This window comes from Genypterus blacodes, unplaced genomic scaffold (assembly GCF_046128005.1).
Source record: "Genypterus blacodes isolate CSIRO-AG114 ecotype Tasmania unplaced genomic scaffold, CSIRO-AGI_Gbla_v1 ptg000044l_1, whole genome shotgun sequence".
Classification (NCBI taxonomy): Eukaryota; Metazoa; Chordata; class Actinopteri; order Ophidiiformes; family Ophidiidae; genus Genypterus; species Genypterus blacodes.
In genome coordinates, this window is record NW_027466857.1 from 5,265,462 (window position 1) to 5,292,500 (window position 27,039).

General features: G+C 42.4%; 1 protein-coding gene and 14 non-coding genes across 17 annotated transcripts in view; all 15 read left to right on the top strand.

Moving 5' to 3' along the window:
- The window catches only part of fam13b (family with sequence similarity 13 member B), a 54,548-nt gene extending 40,253 nt beyond the window's left edge, over window positions 1–14,295 (top strand). For 2 of the 3 annotated variants that reach the window (XM_076148843.1, XM_076148844.1), the window contains exons 10-23: window positions 319–463; window positions 2,107–2,204; window positions 3,099–3,150; window positions 3,393–3,522; window positions 4,687–4,960; window positions 5,124–5,265; window positions 5,371–5,452; window positions 6,088–6,288; window positions 7,350–7,564; window positions 7,678–7,761; window positions 7,847–7,942; window positions 8,037–8,452; window positions 9,565–9,666; window positions 9,951–14,295. In XM_076148843.1, the coding sequence (XP_076004958.1) occupies window positions 319–463; window positions 2,107–2,204; window positions 3,099–3,150; window positions 3,393–3,522; window positions 4,687–4,960; window positions 5,124–5,265; window positions 5,371–5,452; window positions 6,088–6,288; window positions 7,350–7,564; window positions 7,678–7,761; window positions 7,847–7,942; window positions 8,037–8,452; window positions 9,565–9,666; window positions 9,951–10,074 (2,161 nt within the window). In that variant the 3' untranslated portion in view covers window positions 10,075–14,295. The remainder of the gene's footprint in view (window positions 1–318; window positions 464–2,106; window positions 2,205–3,098; window positions 3,151–3,392; window positions 3,523–4,686; window positions 4,961–5,123; window positions 5,266–5,370; window positions 5,453–6,087; window positions 6,289–7,349; window positions 7,565–7,677; window positions 7,762–7,846; window positions 7,943–8,036; window positions 8,453–9,564; window positions 9,667–9,950) is intronic. The other variant, XM_076148845.1, reaches the window with a different exon arrangement.
- Window positions 14,296–18,395: 4,100 nt separating this feature from the next.
- On the top strand, window positions 18,396–18,469 carry trnai-aau (transfer RNA isoleucine (anticodon AAU)). The gene has a single exon. It is a non-coding gene; the product is annotated as a tRNA-Ile (tRNA).
- A 269-nt stretch (window positions 18,470–18,738) lies between these two features.
- Window positions 18,739–18,820, top strand: trnas-aga (transfer RNA serine (anticodon AGA)). Its single transcript has one exon. It is a non-coding gene; the product is annotated as a tRNA-Ser (tRNA).
- Window positions 18,821–19,697: 877 nt separating this feature from the next.
- Window positions 19,698–19,771, top strand: trnai-aau (transfer RNA isoleucine (anticodon AAU)). Its single transcript has one exon. It is a non-coding gene; the product is annotated as a tRNA-Ile (tRNA).
- Window positions 19,772–20,038: 267 nt separating this feature from the next.
- On the top strand, window positions 20,039–20,120 carry trnas-aga (transfer RNA serine (anticodon AGA)). Its single transcript has one exon. It is a non-coding gene; the product is annotated as a tRNA-Ser (tRNA).
- Window positions 20,121–20,997: 877 nt separating this feature from the next.
- On the top strand, window positions 20,998–21,071 carry trnai-aau (transfer RNA isoleucine (anticodon AAU)). The gene has a single exon. It is a non-coding gene; the product is annotated as a tRNA-Ile (tRNA).
- Window positions 21,072–21,338: 267 nt separating this feature from the next.
- On the top strand, window positions 21,339–21,420 carry trnas-aga (transfer RNA serine (anticodon AGA)). The gene has a single exon. It is a non-coding gene; the product is annotated as a tRNA-Ser (tRNA).
- An 877-nt stretch (window positions 21,421–22,297) lies between these two features.
- trnai-aau (transfer RNA isoleucine (anticodon AAU)) lies at window positions 22,298–22,371 on the top strand. The gene has a single exon. It is a non-coding gene; the product is annotated as a tRNA-Ile (tRNA).
- Window positions 22,372–22,638: 267 nt separating this feature from the next.
- On the top strand, window positions 22,639–22,720 carry trnas-aga (transfer RNA serine (anticodon AGA)). The gene has a single exon. It is a non-coding gene; the product is annotated as a tRNA-Ser (tRNA).
- An 877-nt stretch (window positions 22,721–23,597) lies between these two features.
- On the top strand, window positions 23,598–23,671 carry trnai-aau (transfer RNA isoleucine (anticodon AAU)). Its single transcript has one exon. It is a non-coding gene; the product is annotated as a tRNA-Ile (tRNA).
- Window positions 23,672–23,938: 267 nt separating this feature from the next.
- On the top strand, window positions 23,939–24,020 carry trnas-aga (transfer RNA serine (anticodon AGA)). Its single transcript has one exon. It is a non-coding gene; the product is annotated as a tRNA-Ser (tRNA).
- An 877-nt stretch (window positions 24,021–24,897) lies between these two features.
- Window positions 24,898–24,971, top strand: trnai-aau (transfer RNA isoleucine (anticodon AAU)). Its single transcript has one exon. It is a non-coding gene; the product is annotated as a tRNA-Ile (tRNA).
- Window positions 24,972–25,238: 267 nt separating this feature from the next.
- trnas-aga (transfer RNA serine (anticodon AGA)) lies at window positions 25,239–25,320 on the top strand. Its single transcript has one exon. It is a non-coding gene; the product is annotated as a tRNA-Ser (tRNA).
- An 877-nt stretch (window positions 25,321–26,197) lies between these two features.
- On the top strand, window positions 26,198–26,271 carry trnai-aau (transfer RNA isoleucine (anticodon AAU)). The gene has a single exon. It is a non-coding gene; the product is annotated as a tRNA-Ile (tRNA).
- Window positions 26,272–26,538: 267 nt separating this feature from the next.
- trnas-aga (transfer RNA serine (anticodon AGA)) lies at window positions 26,539–26,620 on the top strand. The gene has a single exon. It is a non-coding gene; the product is annotated as a tRNA-Ser (tRNA).
- Window positions 26,621–27,039: the final 419 nt, after the last annotated feature.

Below are 27,039 nucleotides of genomic sequence, written 5' to 3' on the forward strand. Positions count from 1 at the left end.
ACTCTCATTTTAGCATTTTATACAATAAAGGCCAGCGTTTCCTCATTTACTCAAACTCCACTTTGATTTCCAGCATTTGGCACTTTCTCAGAGAAAACAATGATTCAGGGTGAAAGAAATCAACAAACTACAGAAAAACTAATGTTTTTAAATAAACATATGCATGATGATGAAACACATCCATAATGCAGCAGATTCACAAATTTCACATAAACTATATGTCAAATCATCAAATATTGTCTATTGATGTATGCTTTCTATTTAAAGTGCATAATTTGGACATGTGTTGTTGTGTGACATTATCTTATTCAACTTCAGGGTTAGTCCCAGTGAGCCTGATACCCAAGATTGCCATGGCGATGGCGAGCAAACGGACCCTGAAGACAGTCCCTGCTACACAGATGCAGAGACCCCACCCTCAGAGACAGAGCAACATGTAACACACAGCGAAAAAGACACACAGGTGGGTGGGAAACAGACTCACACACACAACTCATACAGTATGTACCTGTCTGGGCACAAACAGACAAATATCAAACACTGAGAAATGCCAAGGAATCATCCACTCACTTTCCCTCAGTTGTGTAAACAATTTTAATAGCATGAAAGCCACTTCATCACATGTCATAGTGATTTTCTTGGTCATGAACACAAATAATAAGTGAAATCGGTTAATGCCACATGCACACACACATTCACAGAGTAGAGATTATAATGCTCAAGTAAGACGTACAAGTACACAAACCAGTGTGTGTGTGGGCATGCTGCATATTTCCCATAGCGAACCTCCTTCCCGTCTCAATGTGACTGTCCATTCCGTGGCCGAGTGATTGATATTATCAACAGCATCTTTGTTCTACTCTTGATTGCTACAACAACTGGAATTCCACAGGGAGGGACAACAACAGGATTGTCACACACACACACACACACAGAGACCAGAGAACATACTGACCCATACAGATGCTTCTTTGTTTCCACTATCTTATACTAATGAGGGAATAATTTAATGTGTCTTAAATAACTCTGCTATCACTGCTGTAGGGACTATACAAGTAAAAAATCACCTTGGTTTACAAGATGTTTTTGTCTTTCCTTGATTTTGATGACATCGTTGCTGATAAGACATTGTTACCTTGTTGTAGAGCAGTAAAAACACATTACAGGAAACCCTACATTCTGGCTCAACAACCTTTCTATTTTAGGGTTATTATTGTATTTTATTTTATTTTATTTTTATTTTTCCTTAATAATTATTTTTCCTCCAGAGAGAATTGGATGATACAACTCATCTCTTAATTATTAATGTTTGGCTTCAGAGAACTTGATGCGTCATATTTCAGAGAGTGTGTGTGTGTGGGTGGGTGTATTTTTTTCAGTCAGTGGAAATCAAAACCCCTTTGGGCTGCCCCCTGAGCGGCAGTGGCTGTTGTTCCAAAAGCCATTTTAGCTCCCTGATGGCAGGGGAGAGGTGAGGGGCAGACAAGATGGTGGATAGAATGGGATGTGACCTGGGAGTCTTTTATTTCTAATCAGGTTTTTGCTCTATAGAGATATTATCACAGCGGACTGCACAAACATGTACACAAACCTTTTCCCTCCTGTGATTCTAGAAATCAGCTCAGCCTAACAGCGGTTAGCCAAGTAACCCCTTTGATACGTTCTATATATAGGTCATACGTTCAACTGACCTATATAGACGCTGAGTTATCGTCCCGACCTGCAGTTTACTCATTCAGCACAGTCATGTTTCAAATCAGTTTGTTATTAATACGCCCCAGAGGGTATTTGATTTGCAGCAGGGTTATGAGCTGCATGTTTGCCGTTCCAATTAGTCTGTGGAGTTAAATATTAGCATGCATTGTGGTGAGAGACTTTCCATCCCAGATAATTGCAGCATTATTTTCATGCGCTAATGCAGTTGGATACACGTTGTACCAGTCCAACATGATTACTACAGCTCCTTTGCATGTAGAGTTGAGCCAATAAAAAACATGTTTTTATTATAGAAGACAAATGACATTGAATGAGGTTATCGGGTTATCAACCCTCTGCTACTTCAGACTCCATTTATTAACATCTATACATTGTTGTGCTTCTTCCCAGGGTGAATTGGGCTCCAGTATTGTCCTAGAGGAGAGCTCTGGGATGGACCTGGACGCAGAAGCCATCAGAGATGCTGAGAACAACATTAACACTGCCAGGTGGGCTGTTTGATTGATTGACTCATTATTGAAACACTTTTATTGAAACCTGTTTATCTCAAATCTGAGATAAAACAGGAAGGCTACTAGATGTAGACATCTTGTACTCTGGTTTAATCTTCAAGACCTCATTTGGAAACTTATATGGACATGTGGATCCAACTTGGACCTAACTGGAATTAGATTGGCGTGTCATTCTCGGTAACATTAGAATATTTAATCCCAGTTAAGACAACAGACAAACATCTGTTGAGGTCAAAATGTGTCAAACCTTCTTTCCCACAGAAATCATTCTTTTCCTTTCACACATACTTATCAGCAAGCAAGAAATGGTTGATGCTTATCACTCGGCACTTCAAGTTTGCAAATCTCTCCGACATGGTGAAGCAGCCAGCGCTGCATCTGAAACGAGCTTGTCTGACTGTCGCGCACTTATACACTCGCACTGTCTGATCATACAATCTTACGCTGTGACAACCATAGTCAATGTGTGGCATGCAGTGGTCAGCCAATGCTTAAATGCTGTGAAATAGGGCCAAAGTTCATGAGCGTTATAAACATGAACAGGCCCGATGTTGGTTTCAATTTTAACAAATGTAGTCAAAGACAGCAGCTCTGCAAAGGAAGCATTCACAGTCTTTCCGTGTTGTGCGTTTTCCTCAGCTGTTTGTTTTAGTGCTCAAGCCCATTGTTGTTAGATCTGGTTACAAACGGTTTTTCCAAATAACAAAATGACTGCAGCATTTTAGCATCTATTAATTATCATCATTAAATAGTGCCTGGGAGACTTAGTTCATAAAGAGGGAGATATGAATTTATAGTGCTTTGATTTTATTAGCAATCAGTCAATTATTTTTCCATTATGTTTAATGTTTCTCATTTCTTTTGTTGTAGGCAGGACAATCAACCCTGTGACGCCATGGAGCAGACGGATGCCGTAAGCTGTGTAAGTAGCAATATACGAGAATACTGTATACTCTCAGTGGCCACTTTATTAGATACTCCTGAACAATCCATCGCAACAGCCCTGTTATAAGTATGACCTTTGTGAAGCTGATAATGTTCAGTTTCTGTCAAGAGAGTTCGGGTCAGAGAGGCATTGATTTCTGCACCCGCATATATGGGAATGGACAAGATATCTCCTTTAGCATACTGTCCTTCCTTTGATCCTCCTTCCCCTCTCTCCAGGACTCAGGCTCGTGCAAGTGTGATCAGAATGCCAACACCAGCGAGACCAACAGGAACCTCCTGTCCCCATGCCAACCCAACACCGGCCACGCCCCCCACCTCCATCTTTTTCCTGACAACCAATGGGAAGGTGCGTGAGTCGTAATGAGCTTTCTTTCCACATTTACAGATGTAGTTGAAGTATATTGTGATGTTTCGGTAGAGCAATTTCTGATTTATTTGTTTGCGTGGAAATGTTATTTATTCCCTTAAGGAGGGTTATGGGAAGTCAAGAAGTCAAACAATAGGAAAACAAACGATTAAAGTGGTTGCTAAACATAGTGGAGGAATTTCCTTCTTGTGAAATTAAGGTTAACTAAATTCGGCAAAGGTTCTGTGACTTTTTGACGTACCACAAAACAAATGTGTACTGATATGCGGAGGATGCAGTCATTTAAGGCAAAAAATCATATAAGGCAAATGATACCAACGTCGTGTTTTCTGTATTTTCAATGTTTCTATCAGATCAGCAACTCAAATCAAACTGCATTGTTTGAGTTTGTTGGCGCCCTTCATCCTTCCACATTTCTGTTCTTATTTGACACATTTAGCCTGAATGTATTTAAACCCATCTACGTATGTACAGCGAATGGAAGTTGATGAGCGTCCGATTTTGACCTCACATCACCTCACACGTCTTCTCCACTATTTCTTCCTTCCTCCCTCTTTCCCGTCTTCAATGCAAACAGCATCACCCCCCTCAAACTCCCACCCCCACCTCCCGCCCATAGATTTCTCATGTATGCATCTACAGAAAGAGGGCCAAGGTAAGTCGTTTCATATCTACCCACCCATCCACCAATCTACCCATCCCTCCTTTAAACATTATCTAAGTCATATTGGGAGTTATCTGTAGTACTTAGTAGATGGATTTGGTGAATTCTTCACTTTCCTCTTCACCCTCACTTTTCCTCCTTGTCCAGGGTCAGTGTGCAGATTGATTATCTCCTTTCTAAACACATCTTTTCTCTCCCTGTGTGCCCCCTTCCCCCTTTTTCCTTGTCATCTTGTTAGCACAAGCACTCATGGCCATGACGTTGTTACGTTATGGTCATGACTCACTCTTAGTTAAGCTAAGAGTGATTCAGCAGATTATGGAGGATGAGGATGAATCTGTCATTCCACATATCAGCTTGACTGTTTGTGTAGCGATTACAGCTGCATTTTCTGCATTTACCCTTTCCTTCCCCTTTATCTGCCTCTTGTTGAACTCGTTCTGACTCCCTCCTCTCTCTCTTTCCCACTCTCCATGCAGACCCAGTCCCAGCCTACAAGTCCTGGCATGATGACAGCGACAGCGGAGAGGCCCAGCTTTCTCCACTGGCTGGCCGCATGGTTCCCCTGCCATTGCTGCCCCTGGAAGAGGACGGCGAGGAGGATGAAGGGGAGGGAGGGCAGGACACCTCCCCCTCCTCTTCTCGCTCCCACCCTCACCTTCTGGCAAGACGCTTCTTGGACTTTGGTGCGCACGGGGCCCAGCGCTTTCTGCAGCAGGACCCAGACGCCACCTCACCCACCAAAGCACAGAGGTAAGTCCAGCTACCTAATGTGCTACATTGCTGAAATTTCTATGTTTGTGGACTATTGACACCGTACATATTTCTAAAATGTAGATCGTTGACCATTCAATCATCCTTGCACGCCTTTAGTTTTGTCATGTCTTGAGTTCATTCACCACTCTGGCTCCCGCAGGACACGTCGTGCATCGTTGGGCTCTAAGGAGGCGATGAGAGGAGGAGATTCTGTGACCCACCAGCTCACCAAGAAGCTACAACACCTCAAGAAGAAAATTAAACAGTTTGAAGAGCAATTTGAGAAAGAAAGGAACTACAAGGTAAACATTTGAAGACTTTTTGATATCTTAAATTAAAGAAAATGACCCAATGAAGCTGACCTTAATCTCATCCTCGTCTGATTTTCTGCTGATCTTCCTCTTCAGCCGTCTCATGCGGACAAGGCAGCTAACCCCAAAGTCCTCAAATGGATGACCGACCTCACCAAGATTCGTAAGCAGATTAAAGGTAGAAACACTTACACTCGTCAGTGTGTGTGCGCGCGCGTGTGTGTGAGGCTGTGTGTGTGGGTTAAAATTCATCCTAACTGTTGATGTTTATGGCAGCGGCAATATTGCATGCATGCTGGTCCACTACACACACACACACACACACACACACACACACACACACACACACACACACACATACTCATCCTAGTTATTGACGTGGCTCTCACATGCCTGGCTCTCACCCTCCACTTTGCTGGTGCGTCCTTGTGAACCCACATTCCTGTGGGGTGCGTTCACTGAGGTAAAATGGTGTACAAACCTGAAAAATGAAAACCGATTTGTTTGCCAGAAAAAAGTTCAGAGTGAGTTTCCACAAATGCACAGTCTGACAGATCTGAAACATAAGGAGTTTGAATCTCGTGCTTTGCTGTGTCTCTTCCATTGTGCATCATGTCACCTGACTGAACAAGCCCCACACTAGTTGACCTCCTCATATGTGAGTCGACGGCTCTCCTGTTGGGAGAACGCAGTGGCCGAAACGTTTCTCTCTCTGTTACAAATCAAATATAAAAACAATAACACAACCACTCGCTCTCCTCCTTCCTCCCTCCTTCTCCAATTGATTGATTGATTGACTGATCGGCCAACCAGGACGCCAGCACCACCTTTTACCCAGAAGCACGCTGAGGCACCAGGCTTTGCTCCATTCATACAGACGCCATCACGCTCCCCCCTTCCCCTCCTGCTCCTCTTCCTCCTCCTCCTCCTCCTCTGTCTGCTCACCCCCCCATCACACACTCACCCCCCCAGCCCACCCCTACTCTGGCCTGTGCTCTAGACCGTATCACCTCAGTAAGTACAAATGCCTCCGTAAGTAGAAAACACAAACAGTGAAGCGGCTTTGATAGAGCGTCTTGCTTCTTTACTTTGATGTTTTTTCTGTTGTCTGTTGGGACGTTTCACTCAGAGGGTCTTTTGCCAAACTTCAAGTTCTTTTCTCTCCATGACTGATTTCCTAATATATGAATGTGGAAAAATACTTTGGGGGTTCAATGACAAAAACACAGTTCAGGCAAAGAAGAAATGCGTAGCGCAATATGGAAAATAACATAATTATATTGCAGCGTATTAACCAGGGAGAAAAAGTCCATGTATGCACATTATAATACTCTAACTAACTAGAAGTGCACTCAGAGTGTTTACTCTTGCAATGACCAAAACAAGCCAAAGACTAAATCTGTCTTGTTTGAAAGTTGTTTTTAATTGATCCTGCTCTTCAGCGGGGGAGTGGACAAGGACCAGCACAGGGCTTTGAAATGTGACCTACTGGTTGTTAGGCAACAGCGGTAAACACTGTGTGTAATTACTTTTGAGTAATCCTGCTCACAAACAGCAACAGTAACAGGTGAACCAGCCAGTGGCCGAGGTCATAGTAGGAAAGTACCGTAGGTTGTACCTGGATGGCACCACAGTACAATAAAGCAGTTAAGTGTTACTCTATCTAGTGTGTGTGTGTGTGTGTATGTGTGTGTGTGTGTGTGTGTTTGTGGGTCCATTATGTTTAGTTCTGTGATAATCTGACTGCCTGGATATCTTTTATTCGCAGTCGGGCACTGTTAGGAAAATGTAAAGGAAAAGGGTTTTGCTGTTGTGTTTGCACTTTGACTTGGTGTGTTGTGGCTATGTGTGCCTTTGTTCTGTGTGTGTTGTCTAAGTACGCGTTCCTTTCCCCTCTCAATGCGAGTGGCTCATCTTCAGCATGGCAGCTGTCCATCAAGCTCCTGCATGCCTGAATTGCATTTGTCACTCAGTTTTGTCTTCTTGTTTTGTCTCTTTTCCCACTTCCCCATCGTGTTTCCTTCAACTCTCGTCACCTTTATCCTTCCCTTCTCCCCTCCCTCTTTCCCTCCCAGATGCCAAACATCGTGCAGAGTGCGAGCTTGGCCCACACACTCGTCCCCGGAGCAATACCTTGCCCAAAAGCTTCGGCTCCACACTGGACCATGGCACCTACGATGAGTCGGGGAGTGTCAAGGCTCAGCGGCCCACCAGGGAGGAAACCCTGGAGCAGATCCAGCGCACAGTGAAAGGGAAGCGGCAAGAAGACGGCTGGCCTGATGACATCAAGGTAGCAGCATGGATCACAAGTCATGTTCACCCGACGGAATGACTGGACAGAAAGTGTTTGATGTTATTGTTATACGTATGTTCCTGATTGATGATTTATGTTTGTTTCTGTAGAAAATGACCAAGGAGCAGCTCTCCTGTGAGAAGACAGTCCTGCAGAAGAACCTGTTGCACTATGAAGGCCTGCACGGTCGACCTGTAAGTTCCCAGCATCCACAATCCTGCATGTGATGGTTACCGTGGTGAGGAGCTTCTCTAACACCTCTATCCCTCTCTCTCCCAGGTGACCAGAGAGGAGCGTCTGGTGGTGAAGCCTCTCTACGATCGCTACAGACTGGTCAAACAAATGCTAACTCGAGTCAGCATCACCCCTGTTATAGTACGTGAACAACACACTCACTCTCAAACACACACACACACTCACACACACAGAATTCATACCATTCTTACCATCCCTCTCTCTTCTCCCTTAGATGTCCCCTTCCAGTAAGAGGCGGAGCCAGACCCTCCAACCAATCATCGAGGGTGAAACCGCCCATTTCTGCGACGAGATCAAGGAGGAGGAGGAGGACGAGCGTAAAGGAGGAGCGGGGAGCGATGGTGGAGGCAGTGGGGACGGTGAAGAAGGAGAGGTCGACAGGGAGGAGGATAGGGATGAGGAGGAGGAGGAAGAGGAGGAGGAGGAAGGAGAGAGCAGTAGCGGTGGGGAAATGCAGAGCTCAGAGGTCATTATGGCCATCGACCCAACAGATGGGCCAATGAGAAGCCAGAGCGACTGTCCAGACAGAGACCAGAGTCAGACAGGAGGTCCAATGAGAGGGAAGCTGGAGGAGGGGTCGGGGAAGCTGGCACTTGACCTGAGGCTGTCCAGCTCCAACGCCTCATCCATGTAAGAACACACAGACTTGCGTTTTTTTATCATTTTCAACTGGATTTAGTATCAAATAAAGTACAAGTAAAGTAAAGATGAAAATGGAGAGAAAAGTCAAATGTGGTCCCAGAATTTCTCTCAGTACCTAAAAACTTTGAATGATTTTGAAATATTTAAACATTTACAACGACCAACCGACCGGCACCAGACTTTTTTAACCTAACCTGATCTTTTGCCACATTGCATTTAATATAGTAATGTAATGCTTTCAACACAACTCAACTCAAGCTCAATAATAAACAGTGAAACTGACTTACTGTGAAGTATTTTGTAATTCAGGGTATTCTGGTGTCTATGAGTTGTTTTTTGTGTTTAAGTATTAATGTCAGCAATCACATTCCCCTCATGGGACGAAAGCAAGCAGTGTTAACTCAGATTCTGCTGACTGTGCAGGCAGCAGCACACAAAAGTGTAATGCGCAAAACTTTTACACTACAAGTACTGAAACCCGCATGTTTTGCTTAAATCCACTTTACAATTCCGTCAATTTTTCAATTGCAACGGGGCACACGTTGCACTGTAGGAGCCTTTAATGATTTAAATTTAAAGGATTTGTTGCAGCAAGGTATGCTACAAAATAGATAGTGTAATAGAGTGTCGCAATACCTATCAAATTTATGTCGGCGGATAAATGTGACCCAGGTTCCACTTTCACAACATATATCCGATATAACCAAAACATCTGAGTGGGGCCACTTGTACCTGGAGGTGTGGATGTAGCAAAAGACCATAATCTTGTTAACTGAGCTCATAGCTGGAGTTAAGATACACACACACATAGACACACACACACAGCTCTAATCGTATTTCAGCTCAGGACTGTACATCCTGAGTATGATCCTTGTAGCTGATCCCTCAGGCTACCACACCTCACGTCCTACATCACTTTCTGTCCTCCTTCTTGACCCAAAGACCCAAACAGTTGCTGCCTCACACCCATAAGCGGATCATTTCTCTGAAGTGCAGCTTCGTGCCGCTTACCAAAAAAAAAAACAGTGCTGAGTGGAGGAGTGATGGGATTTAACGGGTTGGGGCGTAATTTGTTATTAATGTATCCCATCATCCCTCAGGCCAGAGCTGCTGGAACAGCTGTGGAAGGCCAGAGCAGAGAAGAAGAAAATGAGAAAGACCATCCGAGAGTTCGAGGAAGATTTCTATCAGCATAATGGCAGGTAGGTGAAGACCCACAGTCTCACACACACACACACACACACACACACACAAATCCCTGCTGACATCCAAAAACAAAACTTGCACACACTGAAGCTGTGTTTCCCATGAACAACAGAAGCTGGAGACTTTTTTCAGACACCCTCCAAGCCTACAGGGGGCAGTGTTTGAAACAAAGTTAGAGTTTGTGTGGTTTCACATGTGTGGCTTGCTTGAGGAAAAGAAAGTGTGAAAGAAGGTGTGAAAGCTCCTCTCACATCTCCCTCTCCACCCCTCGCTCCTACAGAAACGTTCAGAAGGAGGACCGGGTCCCCATGCTGGAGGAGTACAAGGAGTACAAGAGGATCAAGGCCAAACTCCGCCTCCTAGAGGTCCTCATCAGCAAACAAGATTCCTCTAAATCCATCTGAACCCGCAGCCCATCAGCTATCATTACAGCTGTGAGGAACCCCCCCCAACACACAACCCCCCACAACCTCACCCAAGATGTCCTTTAGCCAGCCTGACATCATCACGCCCACAAGGGTCCAACAAGAACTCAGAGGACAGCACAGGAAGTCCTCATCAACACCTAAGACGAGTCGAAACGCCCTCTGATCTCGTGACCACGGCTGGTTTTGCTGCATTTATGTCATTGGATAGACATCAGAACCACTTCCTGGTCCAGAGTTTGGGTTTTGGATGAATCTCGTTAAGATGCAGTCACTTTTGTGAGAGCAGTCTTTTAAATTGGTCTTAAATTGTTCAGCATGGTTTATCTGAAATGAATATTTATATTATCTATATGTGATCGAGCGATTTTCCTTGTTGGAGATGTCAGAATCTGACAAATTGGAGTTTGTTGCCAAAAAAAAATCTTAAATGAGACGTAACACAAGCGTGTTTAATGTGAATATTTCCTGAGTTTCCTAAATGACATGAATGCAGCACGACGGCACGTTGACGTCACTCCCACATGACCCGCCTCCTTTCCACTGACCGCCCAAGCCCTGCTCTCCATTTCTGAGTGACAGCAGACCTTTCACCTAACCTACAACTGCAGCTTAAAAAATGTAAAGAGAAAGGAATCATCATCATCTTCGTGTTGGGCTTCATCAAACGCCCACCCATTTAAGCCCAAGACCTTTCATGTCTCTTTCCTTTTCTGGGGAAAGAAACAGACTCTTGACTTTTTTAATTTCACAAACTCTTCTTTTGTTCACTCTGATGTTTCCAGCTTGAGGACTTAAGGACGTTTGCGACACTGTTTGTCAAAAACACTCATTGTTTTGTTCGGGGCGTCACACAATGTGTAACGTCCCTCCTTTCACCAGACTGGTTGAACCGGTCGCCTTACCACGAGGTGATTGGTTATTCTAATGTCATTAGAACATCCTCACATCCTGGACTCTCCACCTTCTGACTGATTTTATGATTCATTCACAAGGTTTAAAAAAAAAAAAAAAAAAAAAAACCTGTGTGTATTTATGTTAAGACAGTGTCAACATAAACATTTGTTTGTGAGACACTGAATAAGACGACCTGCAGGTACTTAGAAGTGATTTGTTGACAGTCAGAGCTTTAGGTTGGTTTGGGAGGAAACTGACTGAAAGCATCAGTTGTGAGTTTCCTTTCCTTCTCCTTTCCTTAGTCTCTTCTTCTTGGGCCTTTCCCTTCCCGTTGTAATGTAGCGTCGGACAGCGCGCAGCGTAGTCCGCTGCGTCTCTGGCCGCAGCACGTCCGGACTTCCCTCGAGCCTCTGAAGGCCTGTGTGACTTTTTAAACAGTCAGGCGAAAGCAACACAGCCTGTTTCCTCAGAGTCACATTAATGTCGTGAATCATCTGAACTCTCAGTGTTATCGGCCACTTTTTTTGGCTCATTCGTTCACGTTTGTTAGTCTCGATGTTTCTGACGGCACATAAAGGCAGCACGAGCTGGAGGGAGCTCACGGGAAAAACAGACTTCAGATCACAGGAGGATACAGGATGGGGTTTCTATTTCATGACTGGTGGTGTGGGTTTATGTGTTTACGGAGGCGTGGAAGGTGCTGAGGGCCTCTGGGTGACGAATTTGAGCGGATGCAGCGTTTTATTTGGTTTTGTTATTTTTTATGTTCTCGAAAAACCAAAACGCGATGGCCAAAGTCGGTGGTAGTTTGCGCAGGTGTGGTTTGGCTGCTGGAGAGCGTCCTGAACATCACACAGCTGATGTGGCTACCAGAGGAAAAATCTGAATCCTACACACAGCCAAACTAGTAATCAATGGTCCATTAGTGTGCGTTTCTTATGGCTGTAAAAGGCTTTTAGAGTGCCAACACTGTAAGCACTGATTTTAAACAGAGTTAAATCTGTCTTAGGTGAACTAATATTGTCCCAACTGAATGTGTTTGTGTGCCACAGTCAGTGCTGAGCCTCTGATTAGCATATCTGGTTTTTACAACGAAGTAGCAAAAACACAAAACCTAAATCTCCAGTTTCCCCTGAGGTCTCATTTTTTGTACTGGGGCGTCTCAGAGGTCGTCTGATGCGAGAGGTCAGAGTGATTTTGAATCAATCTAAACCTTTTGGCTCAATCAGAAACTCTGGTTAAAATGAGACGGTAGCTCGTGAATTATTCATCAGCTGTTGTTTGGCCTGATTGTTGCACAGTTACCTGCCAGGATCAAAGCTGAGAGACGGTGACTGAAAAAAAAAAGAAGCTACGAACGAGTCTAAAAGTTAAGCGTGTGTGGGCGCGTGTTTGCGCATGTGTGTGTGTGCGTGTGTGTGAGGAAAAGGTAAAGGAGGTTTTATGTAAAAAGAGATGTTATTTGCACAGCATTCACAGAATGCAGCCCTTTTGTGTTTTTTCATTATTTCTAAAACAAAGCACTACTTCTATACAAATATAAATATATTTACACCGGAAGGAATGAATGTCAGAAATGTTTAAATTATTTCAAACAACACGTTTGGCCCTCGTTTGTTTCAATATCTTTGTGATGCCCTGAGAATGTGTGTGTTTTTTTTGAATATTACTGCTATTACTATCATCACCATTACTTTGTGTGATTATAATCATTTTATATCTACTCACTAACTGTAAACCAGCTTAGAGGTTAGTGTGGCACTGTATTGGCTAATCAAACATGAATCTGCTTTGTTATTTTTGATTGATTTTTCTGTTGCTGTTGTAATATAAGCTAATCTAGATGCAGTACTGTAGTGAGCTTGCATGGCAAAAAGAGAATATAGTATCAATAACACAATGTATTGTTTCTATTATTTGTGCCATGGAGAAGCAGCAATAATAAAAGTTTGCGTGGTGGTTGTACAGTATCAGTAGGGAGCGCTGGGTGTGTTTGTGTGTGTGTGTGTGTGTGTGTGTTTATGTGCACGCTACAACTTTGATTTTTATTCCCATTAAGGTATAAATTCATTTTTCTGGTGCATTCAGAGTCAAATAAAATCGTAATAATCTCGTTATCTGATCAAGCGAAGTATTCAAACGGTTTCTTCCATCATGAACATCCTGCCAAAGTGAATTGAAATTCAAGGTTTTCTAGGCCTGAAGTATCAAAAACTTCGGAAAGGTCATGGAATTAATAATGATTATTGCAAGAGAGAGAATCTGCTCTTCTATCAGATGCAGTACCATTCCCTCTTCTCACACAATCACTTACTTTGCTTTAATTATTAGTCTAAAACTAAACGCTGTCATTGTTATGTGCTAAACTAAAACTAAACATTGTAGCTGTAAAGGACAAATGGGTGCGTGTGAGTCTAAGTGGAGTTTGTAATGACAGAGTAGATGTAAAGATTGATTATCACACCACGCAAACATTATGTTATAGTTTTTGGAATTGAACAAATATGTACAGAAACCCTGTATTGACTCCGTCCATGTATATACAGTATCTCACACCCAGGTGGTTTCTACCTTAATGGCAGTGCAGACAGATATCAGAGGATAGTGTGCATGTAAACAGAAACGTGTGTGTATTTAATTTCTCATCAAGCATCATTTTTCATCTGTTCCGAGCAGGTCAGGTGTCAGTATCTCATATTTACCAGACACACACACTCTCACATAGTTTTAAATGAAGGGTGTGATGTTACCACTGCTGTAAGCGTGTATCCAGATTCTGTTGAAGCTGCTGAAAACCAAAATAAGGATAAATCTCTGACCGGTGGCAAGCGGACAGATGTTTACATCCATCATCAACCTCTGAAGGGCTTTTCTTTAATTTGTCCTGTTTGTTTCCGGTGAAAGTTGACTTGTTTTTGTTTCTTCAAATCATTCACAACCAGTCAGCTTTTTTGTCGCCATTTTGCCTGCAGCAGAGTGGTAAACTTCACATACGTTGTAAACATAAATGTATTCTGTGTGTGTGTGCGTGTGTGCGTGTGTGTGTGTGTTTTCATCTCACTCTCTTACCTGTCCGACATGCACGGTGCTTTCACAGACCTGGACGCACTGTCAAAGATGTCTGATGAATCAGTCGTCCTCAGAATTGTTCCATTTTCTGTTAAAATAGTGAAAGTATCATTTTCGAGAGAGAGGATGATGTCGTTATAGTTTCTGTAAAGGGATTCTTGAGTCTCACTTCCTGCTTTGTGTGAAATCTGAGGAAACACTTGATGACGTCTTTGATGGTGGATTTTTCTCTGGATTCCTTTGGCCGGAGGTTTGGGGAGAGATGAGACGTTCGCTTCCTCCTGCTCCACTGTGTTTATCACCAATATACTGTATGTACGTATGTATCTGTAAATGTTTTCTTACTTTGTGAATGCTTTTTTCTGTCGTTTCCTCATTAACAAAAAGGATGAAATACAATCAGTTAATAACATACATTTACAGATAAAAATAAAGACTGTACATTTACAAGCTCACCATCTCTTCTGGTCATTTTGGCAAATTATTTGAGCTAGAATTCCCTTTTTGTAGTTTGAGTTTCAACAGTTGTGTTCTTTGTACTAATTTGCACTTAGTGTCTGACAAGAATGTAGTTTCACTGTTCTTGTATATGGTTGAAGTGATAATACAGCTTTTATTGAACATTTATATTGGACATTTTACATTTATTTACTTATATAGTAAATATATTTTTCTATCTTCTGAGATTTGAACCATCAAGCTTTAGGTAACTAGTCCTATTCTTTACTACACTACAGCCTATATAAAAGCTTTAACGTGATAGTTTGAAGTGCACATAAAGTGAATATTTGGTAAAGCTTAGACAAAATGTTTTGGATTTGTAGTTAAGAGCCATTACACACTCATAACCAAAGTTCCTTCACTTCCTGTTAAGCTGCAAATTCACTATCATGAAACAGGTGAGTGGTTTTGAATATAGAAAATCCATTTGATAACTTGTCCTGCATGGTCTGAAGGTCATTCCATTCTAATGTGTGTAAGTTTTGGTTTGAAGATAGTATCACCTGAGGTTTGTGAAAGAGGTGTCATGACCTAATAGTTCCTCCCAAACCAACCTACGACCCAATGGTACTCACGGTGCAGACTCCTTTTTAAATGATGCATTTGGGCGTCTGGCTGTGTGAGCTGAAACTAATGATATTACAAGCAAACTGATGATTTGACACGTGCACTTTTATTCATGATTCATTTCAGTTTGAATCTGATACAATATGTCGCTGCTGTTAACAGATGAGTGACATTTTGAACGTTGGGAAACATTATCCTGCAGTGAAGACGTCAGCTGTTGTGAAATATTACATAGATTCATCATAAGGTCCAATTCCTATCTGCAACTTTTAAAATAAAATCCAGTTTAAAGGTCCTCTGTTTTTCAAAGACCTCACAAGTAGCACAATGGTTGATTTAGATGTGTCTTTGGGCTGAAATATCACTGGCATGAGGAGCAGCACGGACAGAAAGCAAATGGCTTATAATTAAATTTTATACACTTTATCGGCTAAATGGAATAACATAGGAAGCTGAAATAGGAACCAAAAGTGATCCTGTGATCCTGAAATCATAATGTGGAGACAAACAGATTCCAAACACATTTAGTATCAAAGTTCCAACCACTGTGTTTAGCTACAGCGCCCTCATCTGGCCAATCCCTGTAATGACTGGAGAAACAACAGACTAATTGACAGTCCTTCATTTCATCACACAGTGTGACATCACATGGATGATCATCTGATTCCAGGTCTGTCTGCTGCTTTCTCCACTTCCATGTTAACTGAGCTCAACTTTAAAAGGCTGTGACTTGACAATAGTGATGATGTAATCCTCAACCAGAGAGAGAGAAAAGTCCTGACTGGCCAGCCGGAATGAGCTCATTGAGGTCACCAGGTTAGGGGTCAAGAAGGCTAGAGTCCATAGAGGGAGGGGGAGGGACTTTCCAGAGTTGTCACTTATTTGTACAGATACAATTCTTCCTCAGGATGTAAAGCTGATGGTTGTGAGTTGAGGCCCATTGTTGCTGTAAGATTTATCATCTTACAGCAACAATAGTTGAAATAGTAGAAAAATGCTCTTTCTTTATTTTATATTTATGTTTTTGTATTGTGCCTCGCAATGAAATATGATGTTTTAATTTGTAAGAATCATATTTTTATGATAAACTCATTAAATATGATGCGAGTCTACCACATTGAGCCACAGGAACAACATGTTTGAATAGTTTCCTCTGGTTTTTCATATGGGCAAACTTCGAGCAACAAAATAAAGATTAAGTTCTGTAGAGTTGAACAAGTTGAACTTTTTAGTAAGCACTTACCCACCGAACTTTTACAGAGTATTTGTAAAAGGCCCATATGTTGGCTGAGGAAAGAGCGAGAGCTCTAGAATTTCAAATACAGCATCGAGATGGCTGTAGGAGCCATTGCTGAGATTGGGGGGGATTTAAATTTTGGTCCAATTCTCCAAAAAAATGACTGTTACCAAGGAAACAATGGTTGTGTGTTGTTGTGCCAAATGGTTAAAGCGATGGACAAGAAATTCTTTAGGGTCTCCCCTGCCCAGAGCCTAGAGCTCTAAAACTTTCAAACGCAGCATCTACAGGACACAAGGATCATTTTCTGTTAGTTTGTGGCGAATTCAATTCTTGGTCCGATTTCCCAAAACGACAGTGTTACCATGGACCAAATCGTTTGTTTTTCAAAAAGCCCATATCTTGGTGAATTTAGGAGCTAGAGCTCTATAATTAGCAAATGCAGCACCTACTGGACACGGGGATCATTTTCTGTTAGTTTGGGGCAAATTTAATTTTTGGTCCAATTCCCCAGAACGACAGTGGAACCATGGACCAAATCGTTTGTTTTTTAAAAAGCCCATAACTTGGTTAATTTAGGAGCTAGAGCTCTAAAATTTACAAATGCAACATCTATAGGACACAAGGACCATTTTCTGTTAGTTTGGGGAAAATTTTATTTTTGGTCCAATTCCCCAAAACGACAGTGTAACCATGGACCAAATCGTTTATTTTTTAAAAAGCCCATATCTTGGTTAATTAAGGAGCTAGAGCTCTAAAATTTGCAAACACAACATCTACAGGACACAGGGATCATTTTCTGTTAGTTTGGGGAAAATTAAATTTTTGGTCCGATTCCCCAAAACGACAGTGTAACCATGGACCAAATCGTTTGTTTTGTTTAAAAGCCCATATCTTGGTAAATTTAGGAGCTAGAGCTCTAAAATTTGCAAATGCAGCATCTATTGGACACGGGGATCATTTTCTGGTAGTTTGGGGCAAATAAAAGTTTTGGTCCAATTTCCCAAAACGAAAGTGTAACCATGGACCAAATCGTTTGTTTTTCAAAAAGCCCATATCTTGGTGAATTGAGGAGCTAGAGCTCTAAAATTTGCAAACGCAACATCTACAGGACACAAGGATACATTTCTGTTAGTTTGGGGCAAATTGGATTTTTGGTCCGATTTCCCAGAACGACAGTGGAACCATGGACCAAATTGTTTGTTTTTTTTAAATCCCATATCTTGGTGAATATGGCAGCTAGAGCTCTAAAATTTGCAAATGCAGCACCAACTGGACACGGGGGTCATTTTCTGGTAGTTTTGGGCAAATAGAATTTTTGGTCCAATTTTCCAAGACGACAGTGTAACCATAAACCAAATCGGTTTTTTTTAAAGCCCATATCTTGGTGAATTTAGGAGCTAGAACTCTAACATTTGCAAACGCAGCATCTACAGGACACGAGGATCATTTTCTGTTAGTTTGGTAAAAATTAATTTTTGGTCCAATTTCCAAATATGACAGTGTAACATAGACCAAATTGTTTGTTTTTTAAAAAGCCCATAACTTGGTAAATTTAGGAGCTAGAGCTCTAAAATTTGCAAATGCAACATCTATAGGACACATGACCATTTGCTGTTAGTTTGGGGAAAATTTATTTTTTGGTCCAATTTCCCAAAACGACAGTGTAACCATGGACCAAATTGGTCAATTTTGGGAAAAGCCCATATCTTGGCCATGGAAAGAGCTAGAGCTCTAGAACTACAAACACAGCATCTAGATGGCACTAGGACCAATTGCTGCAGGTTTGGGGGAAAATATAAATTTTGGTCCAATTCTCGAAATATGTCAGTGTAACCATGGACCAAATAGGTCCATTTTGTGAAAAAGCCCATATCTTGGCCAAGGAAAGAGCTAGACTTAAGCTCCACAGCGAGCCTGGTCTGGAGCAGCATAGGTTGAAGTGGGGTCAGGTACAGGCCCAACAGAACAGGACCCACATCCCTATTTGAAATTTTTTCAAAACTTATGAAATGTTACAACTACATGTGGCCGGTTAGCTCAGATGGTTAGAGCGTGGTGCTAATAACGCCAAGGTCACGGGTTCGATCCCCGTACGGGCCAGGATTTTGGCAATGTATGTCTTGTTAACTTTCCAAAATACCATGCCCTTATTGTGCAGTTAAACTGCAAATATGTCAGTGTAACCATGGACCAAATTGGTCAATTCTGGGAAAGCCAATATCTTGTCCAAGGCAAGAGCTAGAGCTCTAGAACTACAAACACAGCATCTAGATGTGCCCAGCATCCATTGCTGTGAGTTTGGGGAAACTTGCATTTTGGTCAGATTCGTGAAAAAGTTGACTGGTACCATGGAAACACTGGTTTTTTCTGTTGTCGTGGCCGAGTGGTTAAGGCGATGGACTAGAAATCCATTGGGGTCTCCCCGCGCAGGTTCAAACCCTGCCGACAACGTGCCTGATCTAGTTGGAAACTATTTGTTGAGTAAACATCATCTCACTTTTGTGAAAAGCCCATATCTTGGACACGGAAAGAGCTAGAGCTCTAGAACTACAAACACATGATCTAGACGGCACCAGGAACCATTGCTGTGAGTTCAGGGAAATTTACATTTTGCTACAATTCCCGAAATATGTCAGTGTAACCATGGACCAAATTGTTTGTTTTTTAAAAAGCCCATATCTTGGTGAATTTAGGAGCTAGAGCTCTAAAATTTGCAAACGCAGCATCTACAGGACACGAGGATAATTGTCTGGTAGTTTGGGGCGAATTCAATTTTTTGTCCGATTTCCCAAAACGACAGTGTAACCATGGACCAAATTGTTTGTTTTTTTAAAAGCCCATATCTTGGTGAATTTAGGAGCTAGAGCTCTAAAATTTGCAAACGCAGCATCTACAGGACACGAGGATCATTTTCTGTTAGATTGGGGAAAATTTATTTTTTGGTCCGATTTCCCAAAACGACAGTGTAACCATGGACCAAATTGGTCAATTTTGGGAAAAGCCCATATCTTGGCCAAGGAAAGAGCTAGAGCTCTAGAACTACAAACACAGCATCTAGATGGCACTAGGACCAATTGCTGCAGGTTTGGGGGAAAATATAAATTTTGGTCCAATTCTCGAAATATGTCAGTGTAACCATGGACCAAATAGGTCCATTTTGTGAAAAAGCCCATATCTTGGCCAAGGAAAGAGCTAGACTTAAGCTCCACAGCGAGCCTGGTCTGGAGCAGCATAGGTTGAAGTGGGGTCAGGTACAGGCCCAACAGAACAGGACCCACATCCCTATTTGAAATTTTTTCAAAACTTATGAAATGTTACAACTACATGTGGCCGGTTAGCTCAGATGGTTAGAGCGTGGTGCTAATAACGCCAAGGTCACGGGTTCGATCCCCGTACGGGCCAGGATTTTGGCAATGTATGTCTTGTTAACTTTCCAAAATACCATGCCCTTATTGTGCAGTTAAACTGCAAATATGTCAGTGTAACCATGGACCAAATTGGTCAATTCTGGGAAAGCCAATATCTTGTCCAAGGCAAGAGCTAGAGCTCTAGAACTACAAACACAGCATCTAGATGTGCCCAGCATCCATTGCTGTGAGTTTGGGGAAACTTGCATTTTGGTCAGATTCGTGAAAAAGTTGACTGGTACCATGGAAAAACTGGTTTTGTGTTGTCGTGGCCGAGTGGTTAAGGCGATGGACTAGAAATCCATTGGGGTCTCCCCGCGCAGGTTCAAACCCTGCCGACAACGTGCCTGATCTAGTTGGAAACTATTTGTTGAGTAAACATCATCTCACTTTTGTGAAAAGCCCATATCTTGGACACGGAAAGAGCTAGAGCTCTAGAACTACAAACACATGATCTAGACGGCACCAGGAACCATTGCTGTGAGTTCAGGGAAATTTACATTTTGCTACAATTCCCGAAATATGTCAGTGTAACCATGGACCAAATTGTTTGTTTTTTAAAAAGCCCATATCTTGGTGAATTTAGGAGCTAGAGCTCTACAATTTGCAAACGCAGCATCTACAGGACACGAGGATAATTGTCTGGTAGTTTGGGGCGAATTCAATTTTTTGTCCGATTTCCCAAAACGACAGTGTAACCATGGACCAAATTGTTTGTTTTTTTAAAAGCCCATATCTTGGTGAATTTAGGAGCTAAAGCTCTAAAATTTGCAAACGCAGCATCTACAGGACACGAGGATCATTTTCTGTTAGATTGGGGAAAATTTATTTTTTGGTCCGATTTCCCAAAACGACAGTGTAACCATGGACCAAATTGGTCAATTTTGGGAAAAGCCCATATCTTGGCCAAGGAAAGAGCTAGAGCTCTAGAACTACAAACACAGCATCTAGATGGCACTAGGACCAATTGCTGCAGGTTTGGGGGAAAATATAAATTTTGGTCCAATTCTCGAAATATGTCAGTGTAACCATGGACCAAATAGGTCCATTTTGTGAAAAAGCCCATATCTTGGCCAAGGAAAGAGCTAGACTTAAGCTCCACAGCGAGCCTGGTCTGGAGCAGCATAGGTTGAAGTGGGGTCAGGTACAGGCCCAACAGAACAGGACCCACATCCCTATTTGAAATTTTTTGAAAACTTATGAAATGTTACAACTACATGTGGCCGGTTAGCTCAGATGGTTAGAGCGTGGTGCTAATAACGCCAAGGTCACGGGTTCGATCCCCGTACGGGCCAGGATTTTGGCAATGTATGTCTTGTTAACTTTCCAAAATACCATGCCCTTATTGTGCAGTTAAACTGCAAATATGTCAGTGTAACCATGGACCAAATTGGTCAATTCTGGGAAAGCCAATATCTTGTCCAAGGCAAGAGCTAGAGCTCTAGAACTACAAACACAGCATCTAGATGTGCCCAGCATCCATTGCTGTGAGTTTGGGGAAACTTGCATTTTGGTCAGATTCGTGAAAAAGTTGACTGGTACCATGGAAAAACTGGTTTTGTGTTGTCGTGGCCGAGTGGTTAAGGCGATGGACTAGAAATCCATTGGGGTCTCCCCGCACAGGTTCAAACCCTGCCGACAACGTGCCTGATCTAGTTGGAAACTATTTGTTGAGTAAACATCATCTCACTTTTGTGAAAAGCCCATATCTTGGACACGGAAAGAGCTAGAGCTCTAGAACTACAAACACATGATCTAGACGGCACCAGGAACCATTGCTGTGAGTTCAGGGAAATTTACATTTTGCTACAATTCCCGAAATATGTCAGTGTAACCATGGACCAAATTGTTTGTTTTTTAAAAAGCCCATATCTTGGTGAATTTAGGAGCTAGAGCTCTACAATTTGCAAACGCAGCATCTACAGGACACGAGGATAATTGTCTGGTAGTTTGGGGCGAATTCAATTTTTTGTCCGATTTCCCAAAACGACAGTGTAACCATGGACCAAATTGTTTGTTTTTTTAAAAGCCCATATCTTGGTGAATTTAGGAGCTAGAGCTCTAAAATTTGCAAACGCAGCATCTACAGGACACGAGGATCATTTTCTGTTAGATTGGGGAAAATTTATTTTTTGGTCCGATTTCCCAAAACGACAGTGTAACCATGGACCAAATTGGTCAATTTTGGGAAAAGCCCATATCTTGGCCAAGGAAAGAGCTAGAGCTCTAGAACTACAAACACAGCATCTAGATGGCACTAGGACCAATTGCTGCAGGTTTGGGGGAAAATATAAATTTTGGTCCAATTCTCGAAATATGTCAGTGTAACCATGGACCAAATAGGTCCATTTTGTGAAAAAGCCCATATCTTGGCCAAGGAAAGAGCTAGACTTAAGCTCCACAGCGAGCCTGGTCTGGAGCAGCATAGGTTGAAGTGGGGTCAGGTACAGGCCCAACAGAACAGGACCCACATCCCTATTTGAAATTTTTTGAAAACTTATGAAATGTTACAACTACATGTGGCCGGTTAGCTCAGATGGTTAGAGCGTGGTGCTAATAACGCCAAGGTCACGGGTTCGATCCCCGTACGGGCCAGGATTTTGGCAATGTATGTCTTGTTAACTTTCCAAAATACCATGCCCTTATTGTGCAGTTAAACTGCAAATATGTCAGTGTAACCATGGACCAAATTGGTCAATTCTGGGAAAGCCAATATCTTGTCCAAGGCAAGAGCTAGAGCTCTAGAACTACAAACACAGCATCTAGATGTGCCCAGCATCCATTGCTGTGAGTTTGGGGAAACTTGCATTTTGGTCAGATTCGTGAAAAAGTTGACTGGTACCATGGAAACACTGGTTTTGTGTTGTCGTGGCTGAGTGGTTAAGGCGATGGACTAGAAATCCATTGGGGTCTCCCCGCGCAGGTTCAAACCCTGCCGACAACGTGCCTGATCTAGTTGGAAACTATTTGTTGAGTAAACATCATCTCACTTTTGTGAAAAGCCCATATCTTGGACACGGAAAGAGCTAGAGCTCTAGAACTACAAACACATGATCTAGACGGCACCAGGAACCATTGCTGTGAGTTCAGGGAAATTTACATTTTGCTACAATTCCCGAAATACGTCAGTGTAACCATGGACCAAATTGTTTGTTTTTTAAAAAGCCCATATCTTGGTGAATTTAGGAGCTAGAGCTCTAAAATTTGCAAACGCAGCATCTACAGGACACGAGGATAATTGTCTGGTAGTTTGGGGCGAATTAAATTTTTTGTCCGATTTCCCAAAACGACAGTGTAACCATGGACCAAATTGTTTGTTTTTTTAAAAGCCCATATCTTGGTGAATTTAGGAGCTAGAGCTCTAAAATTTGCAAACGCAGCATCTACAGGACACGAGGATCATTTTCTGTTAGATTGGGGAAAATTTATTTTTTGGTCCGATTTCCCAAAACGACAGTGTAACCATGGACCAAATTGGTCAATTTTGGGAAAAGCCCATATCTTGGCCAAGGAAAGAGCTAGAGCTCTAGAACTACAAACACAGCATCTAGATGGCACTAGGACCAATTGCTGCAGGTTTGGGGGAAAATATAAATTTTGGTCCAATTCTCGAAATATGTCAGTGTAACCATGGACCAAATAGGTCCATTTTGTGAAAAAGCCCATATCTTGGCCAAGGAAAGAGCTGGACTTAAGCTCCACAGCGAGCCTGGTCTGGAGCAGCATAGGTTGAAGTGGGGTCAGGTACAGGCCCAACAGAACAGGACCCACATCCCTATTTGAAATTTTTTCAAAACTTATGAAATGTTACAACTACATGTGGCCGGTTAGCTCAGATGGTTAGAGCGTGGTGCTAATAACGCCAAGGTCACGGGTTCGATCCCCGTACGGGCCAGGATTTTGGCAATGTATGTCTTGTTAACTTTCCAAAATACCATGCCCTTATTGTGCAGTTAAACTGCAAATATGTCAGTGTAACCATGGACCAAATTGGTCAATTCTGGGAAAGCCAATATCTTGTCCAAGGCAAGAGCTAGAGCTCTAGAACTACAAACACAGCATCTAGATGTGCCCAGCATCCATTGCTGTGAGTTTGGGGAAACTTGCATTTTGGTCAGATTCGTGAAAAAGTTGACTGGTACCATGGAAACACTGGTTTTGTGTTGTCGTGGCCGAGTGGTTAAGGCGATGGACTAGAAATCCATTGGGGTCTCCCCGCGCAGGTTCAAACCCTGCCGACAACGTGCCTGATCTAGTTGGAAACTATTTGTTGAGTAAACATCATCTCACTTTTGTGAAAAGCCCATATCTTGGACACGGAAAGAGCTAGAGCTCTAGAACTACAAACACATGATCTAGACGGCACCAGGAACCATTGCTGTGAGTTCAGGGAAATTTACATTTTGCTACAATTCCCGAAATATGTCAGTGTAACCATGGACCAAATTGTTTGTTTTTTAAAAAGCCCATATCTTGGTGAATTTAGGAGCTAGAGCTCTACAATTTGCAAACGCAGCATCTACAGGACACGAGGATAATTGTCTGGTAGTTTGGGGCGAATTCAATTTTTTGTCCGATTTCCCAAAACGACAGTGTAACCATGGACCAAATTGTTTGTTTTTTTAAAAGCCCATATCTTGGTGAATTTAGGAGCTAGAGCTCTAAAATTTGCAAACGCAGCATCTACAGGACACGAGGATCATTTTCTGTTAGATTGGGGAAAATTTATTTTTTGGTCCGATTTCCCAAAACGACAGTGTAACCATGGACCAAATTGGTCAATTTTGGGAAAAGCCCATATCTTGGCCAAGGAAAGAGCTAGAGCTCTAGAACTACAAACACAGCATCTAGATGGCACTAGGACCAATTGCTGCAGGTTTGGGGGAAAATATAAATTTTGGTCCAATTCTCGAAATATGTCAGTGTAACCATGGACCAAATAGGTCCATTTTGTGAAAAAGCCCATATCTTGGCCAAGGAAAGAGCTAGACTTAAGCTCCACAGCGAGCCTGGTCTGGAGCAGCATAGGTTGAAGTGGGGTCAGGTACAGGCCCAACAGAACAGGACCCACATCCCTATTTGAAATTTTTTGAAAACTTATGAAATGTTACAACTACATGTGGCCGGTTAGCTCAGATGGTTAGAGCGTGGTGCTAATAACGCCAAGGTCACGGGTTCGATCCCCGTACGGGCCAGGATTTTGGCAATGTATGTCTTGTTAACTTTCCAAAATACCATGCCCTTATTGTGCAGTTAAACTGCAAATATGTCAGTGTAACCATGGACCAAATTGGTCAATTCTGGGAAAGCCAATATCTTGTCCAAGGCAAGAGCTAGAGCTCTAGAACTACAAACACAGCATCTAGATGTGCCCAGCATCCATTGCTGTGAGTTTGGGGAAACTTGCATTTTGGTCAGATTCGTGAAAAAGTTGACTGGTACCATGGAAACACTGGTTTTGTGTTGTCGTGGCTGAGTGGTTAAGGCGATGGACTAGAAATCCATTGGGGTCTCCCCGCGCAGGTTCAAACCCTGCCGACAACGTGCCTGATCTAGTTGGAAACTATTTGTTGAGTAAACATCATCTCACTTTTGTGAAAAGCCCATATCTTGGACACGGAAAGAGCTAGAGCTCTAGAACTACAAACACATGATCTAGACGGCACCAGGAACCATTGCTGTGAGTTCAGGGAAATTTACATTTTGCTACAATTCCCGAAATATGTCAGTGTAACCATGGACCAAATTGTTTGTTTTTTAAAAAGCCCATATCTTGGTGAATTTAGGAGCTAGAGCTCTAAAATTTGCAAACGCAGCATCTACAGGACACGAGGATAATTGTCTGGTAGTTTGGGGCGAATTCAATTTTTTGTCCGATTTCCCAAAACGACAGTGTAACCATGGACCAAATTGTTTGTTTTTTTAAAAGCCCATATCTTGGTGAATTTAGGAGCTAGAGCTCTAAAATTTGCAAACGCAGCATCTACAGGACACGAGGATCATTTTCTGTTAGATTGGGGAAAATTTATTTTTTGGTCCGATTTCCCAAAACGACAGTGTAACCATGGACCAAATTGGTCAATTTTGGGAAAAGCCCATATCTTGGCCAAGGAAAGAGCTAGAGCTCTAGAACTACAAACACAGCATCTAGATGGCACTAGGACCAATTGCTGCAGGTTTGGGGGAAAATATAAATTTTGGTCCAATTCTCGAAATATGTCAGTGTAACCATGGACCAAATAGGTCCATTTTGTGAAAAAGCCCATATCTTGGCCAAGGAAAGAGCTAGACTTAAGCTCCACAGCGAGCCTGGTCTGGAGCAGCATAGGTTGAAGTGGGGTCAGGTACAGGCCCAACAGAACAGGACCCACATCCCTATTTGAAATTTTTTCAAAACTTATGAAATGTTACAACTACATGTGGCCGGTTAGCTCAGATGGTTAGAGCGTGGTGCTAATAACGCCAAGGTCACGGGTTCGATCCCCGTACGGGCCAGGATTTTGGCAATGTATGTCTTGTTAACTTTCCAAAGTACCATGCCCTTATTGTGCAGTTAAACTGCAAATATGTCAGTGTAACCATGGACCAAATTGGTCAATTCTGGGAAAGCCAATATCTTGTCCAAGGCAAGAGCTAGAGCTCTAGAACTACAAACACAGCATCTAGATGTGCCCAGCATCCATTGCTGTGAGTTTGGGGAAACTTGCATTTTGGTCAGATTCGTGAAAAAGTTGACTGGTACCATGGAAACACTGGTTTTGTGTTGTCGTGGCCGAGTGGTTAAGGCGATGGACTAGAAATCCATTGGGGTCTCCCCGCGCAGGTTCAAACCCTGCCGACAACGTGCCTGATCTAGTTGGAAACTATTTGTTGAGTAAACATCATCTCACTTTTGTGAAAAGCCCATATCTTGGACACGGAAAGAGCTAGAGCTCTAGAACTACAAACACATGATCTAGACGGCACCAGGAACCATTGCTGTGAGTTCAGGGAAATTTACATTTTGCTACAATTCCCGAAATATGTCAGTGTAACCATGGACCAAATTGTTTGTTTTTTAAAAAGCCCATATCTTGGTGAATTTAGGAGCTAGAGCTCTACAATTTGCAAACGCAGCATCTACAGGACACGAGGATAATTGTCTGGTAGTTTGGGGCGAATTCAATTTTTTGTCCGATTTCCCAAAACGACAGTGTAACCATGGACCAAATTGTTTGTTTTTTTAAAAGCCCATATCTTGGTGAATTTAGGAGCTAGAGCTCT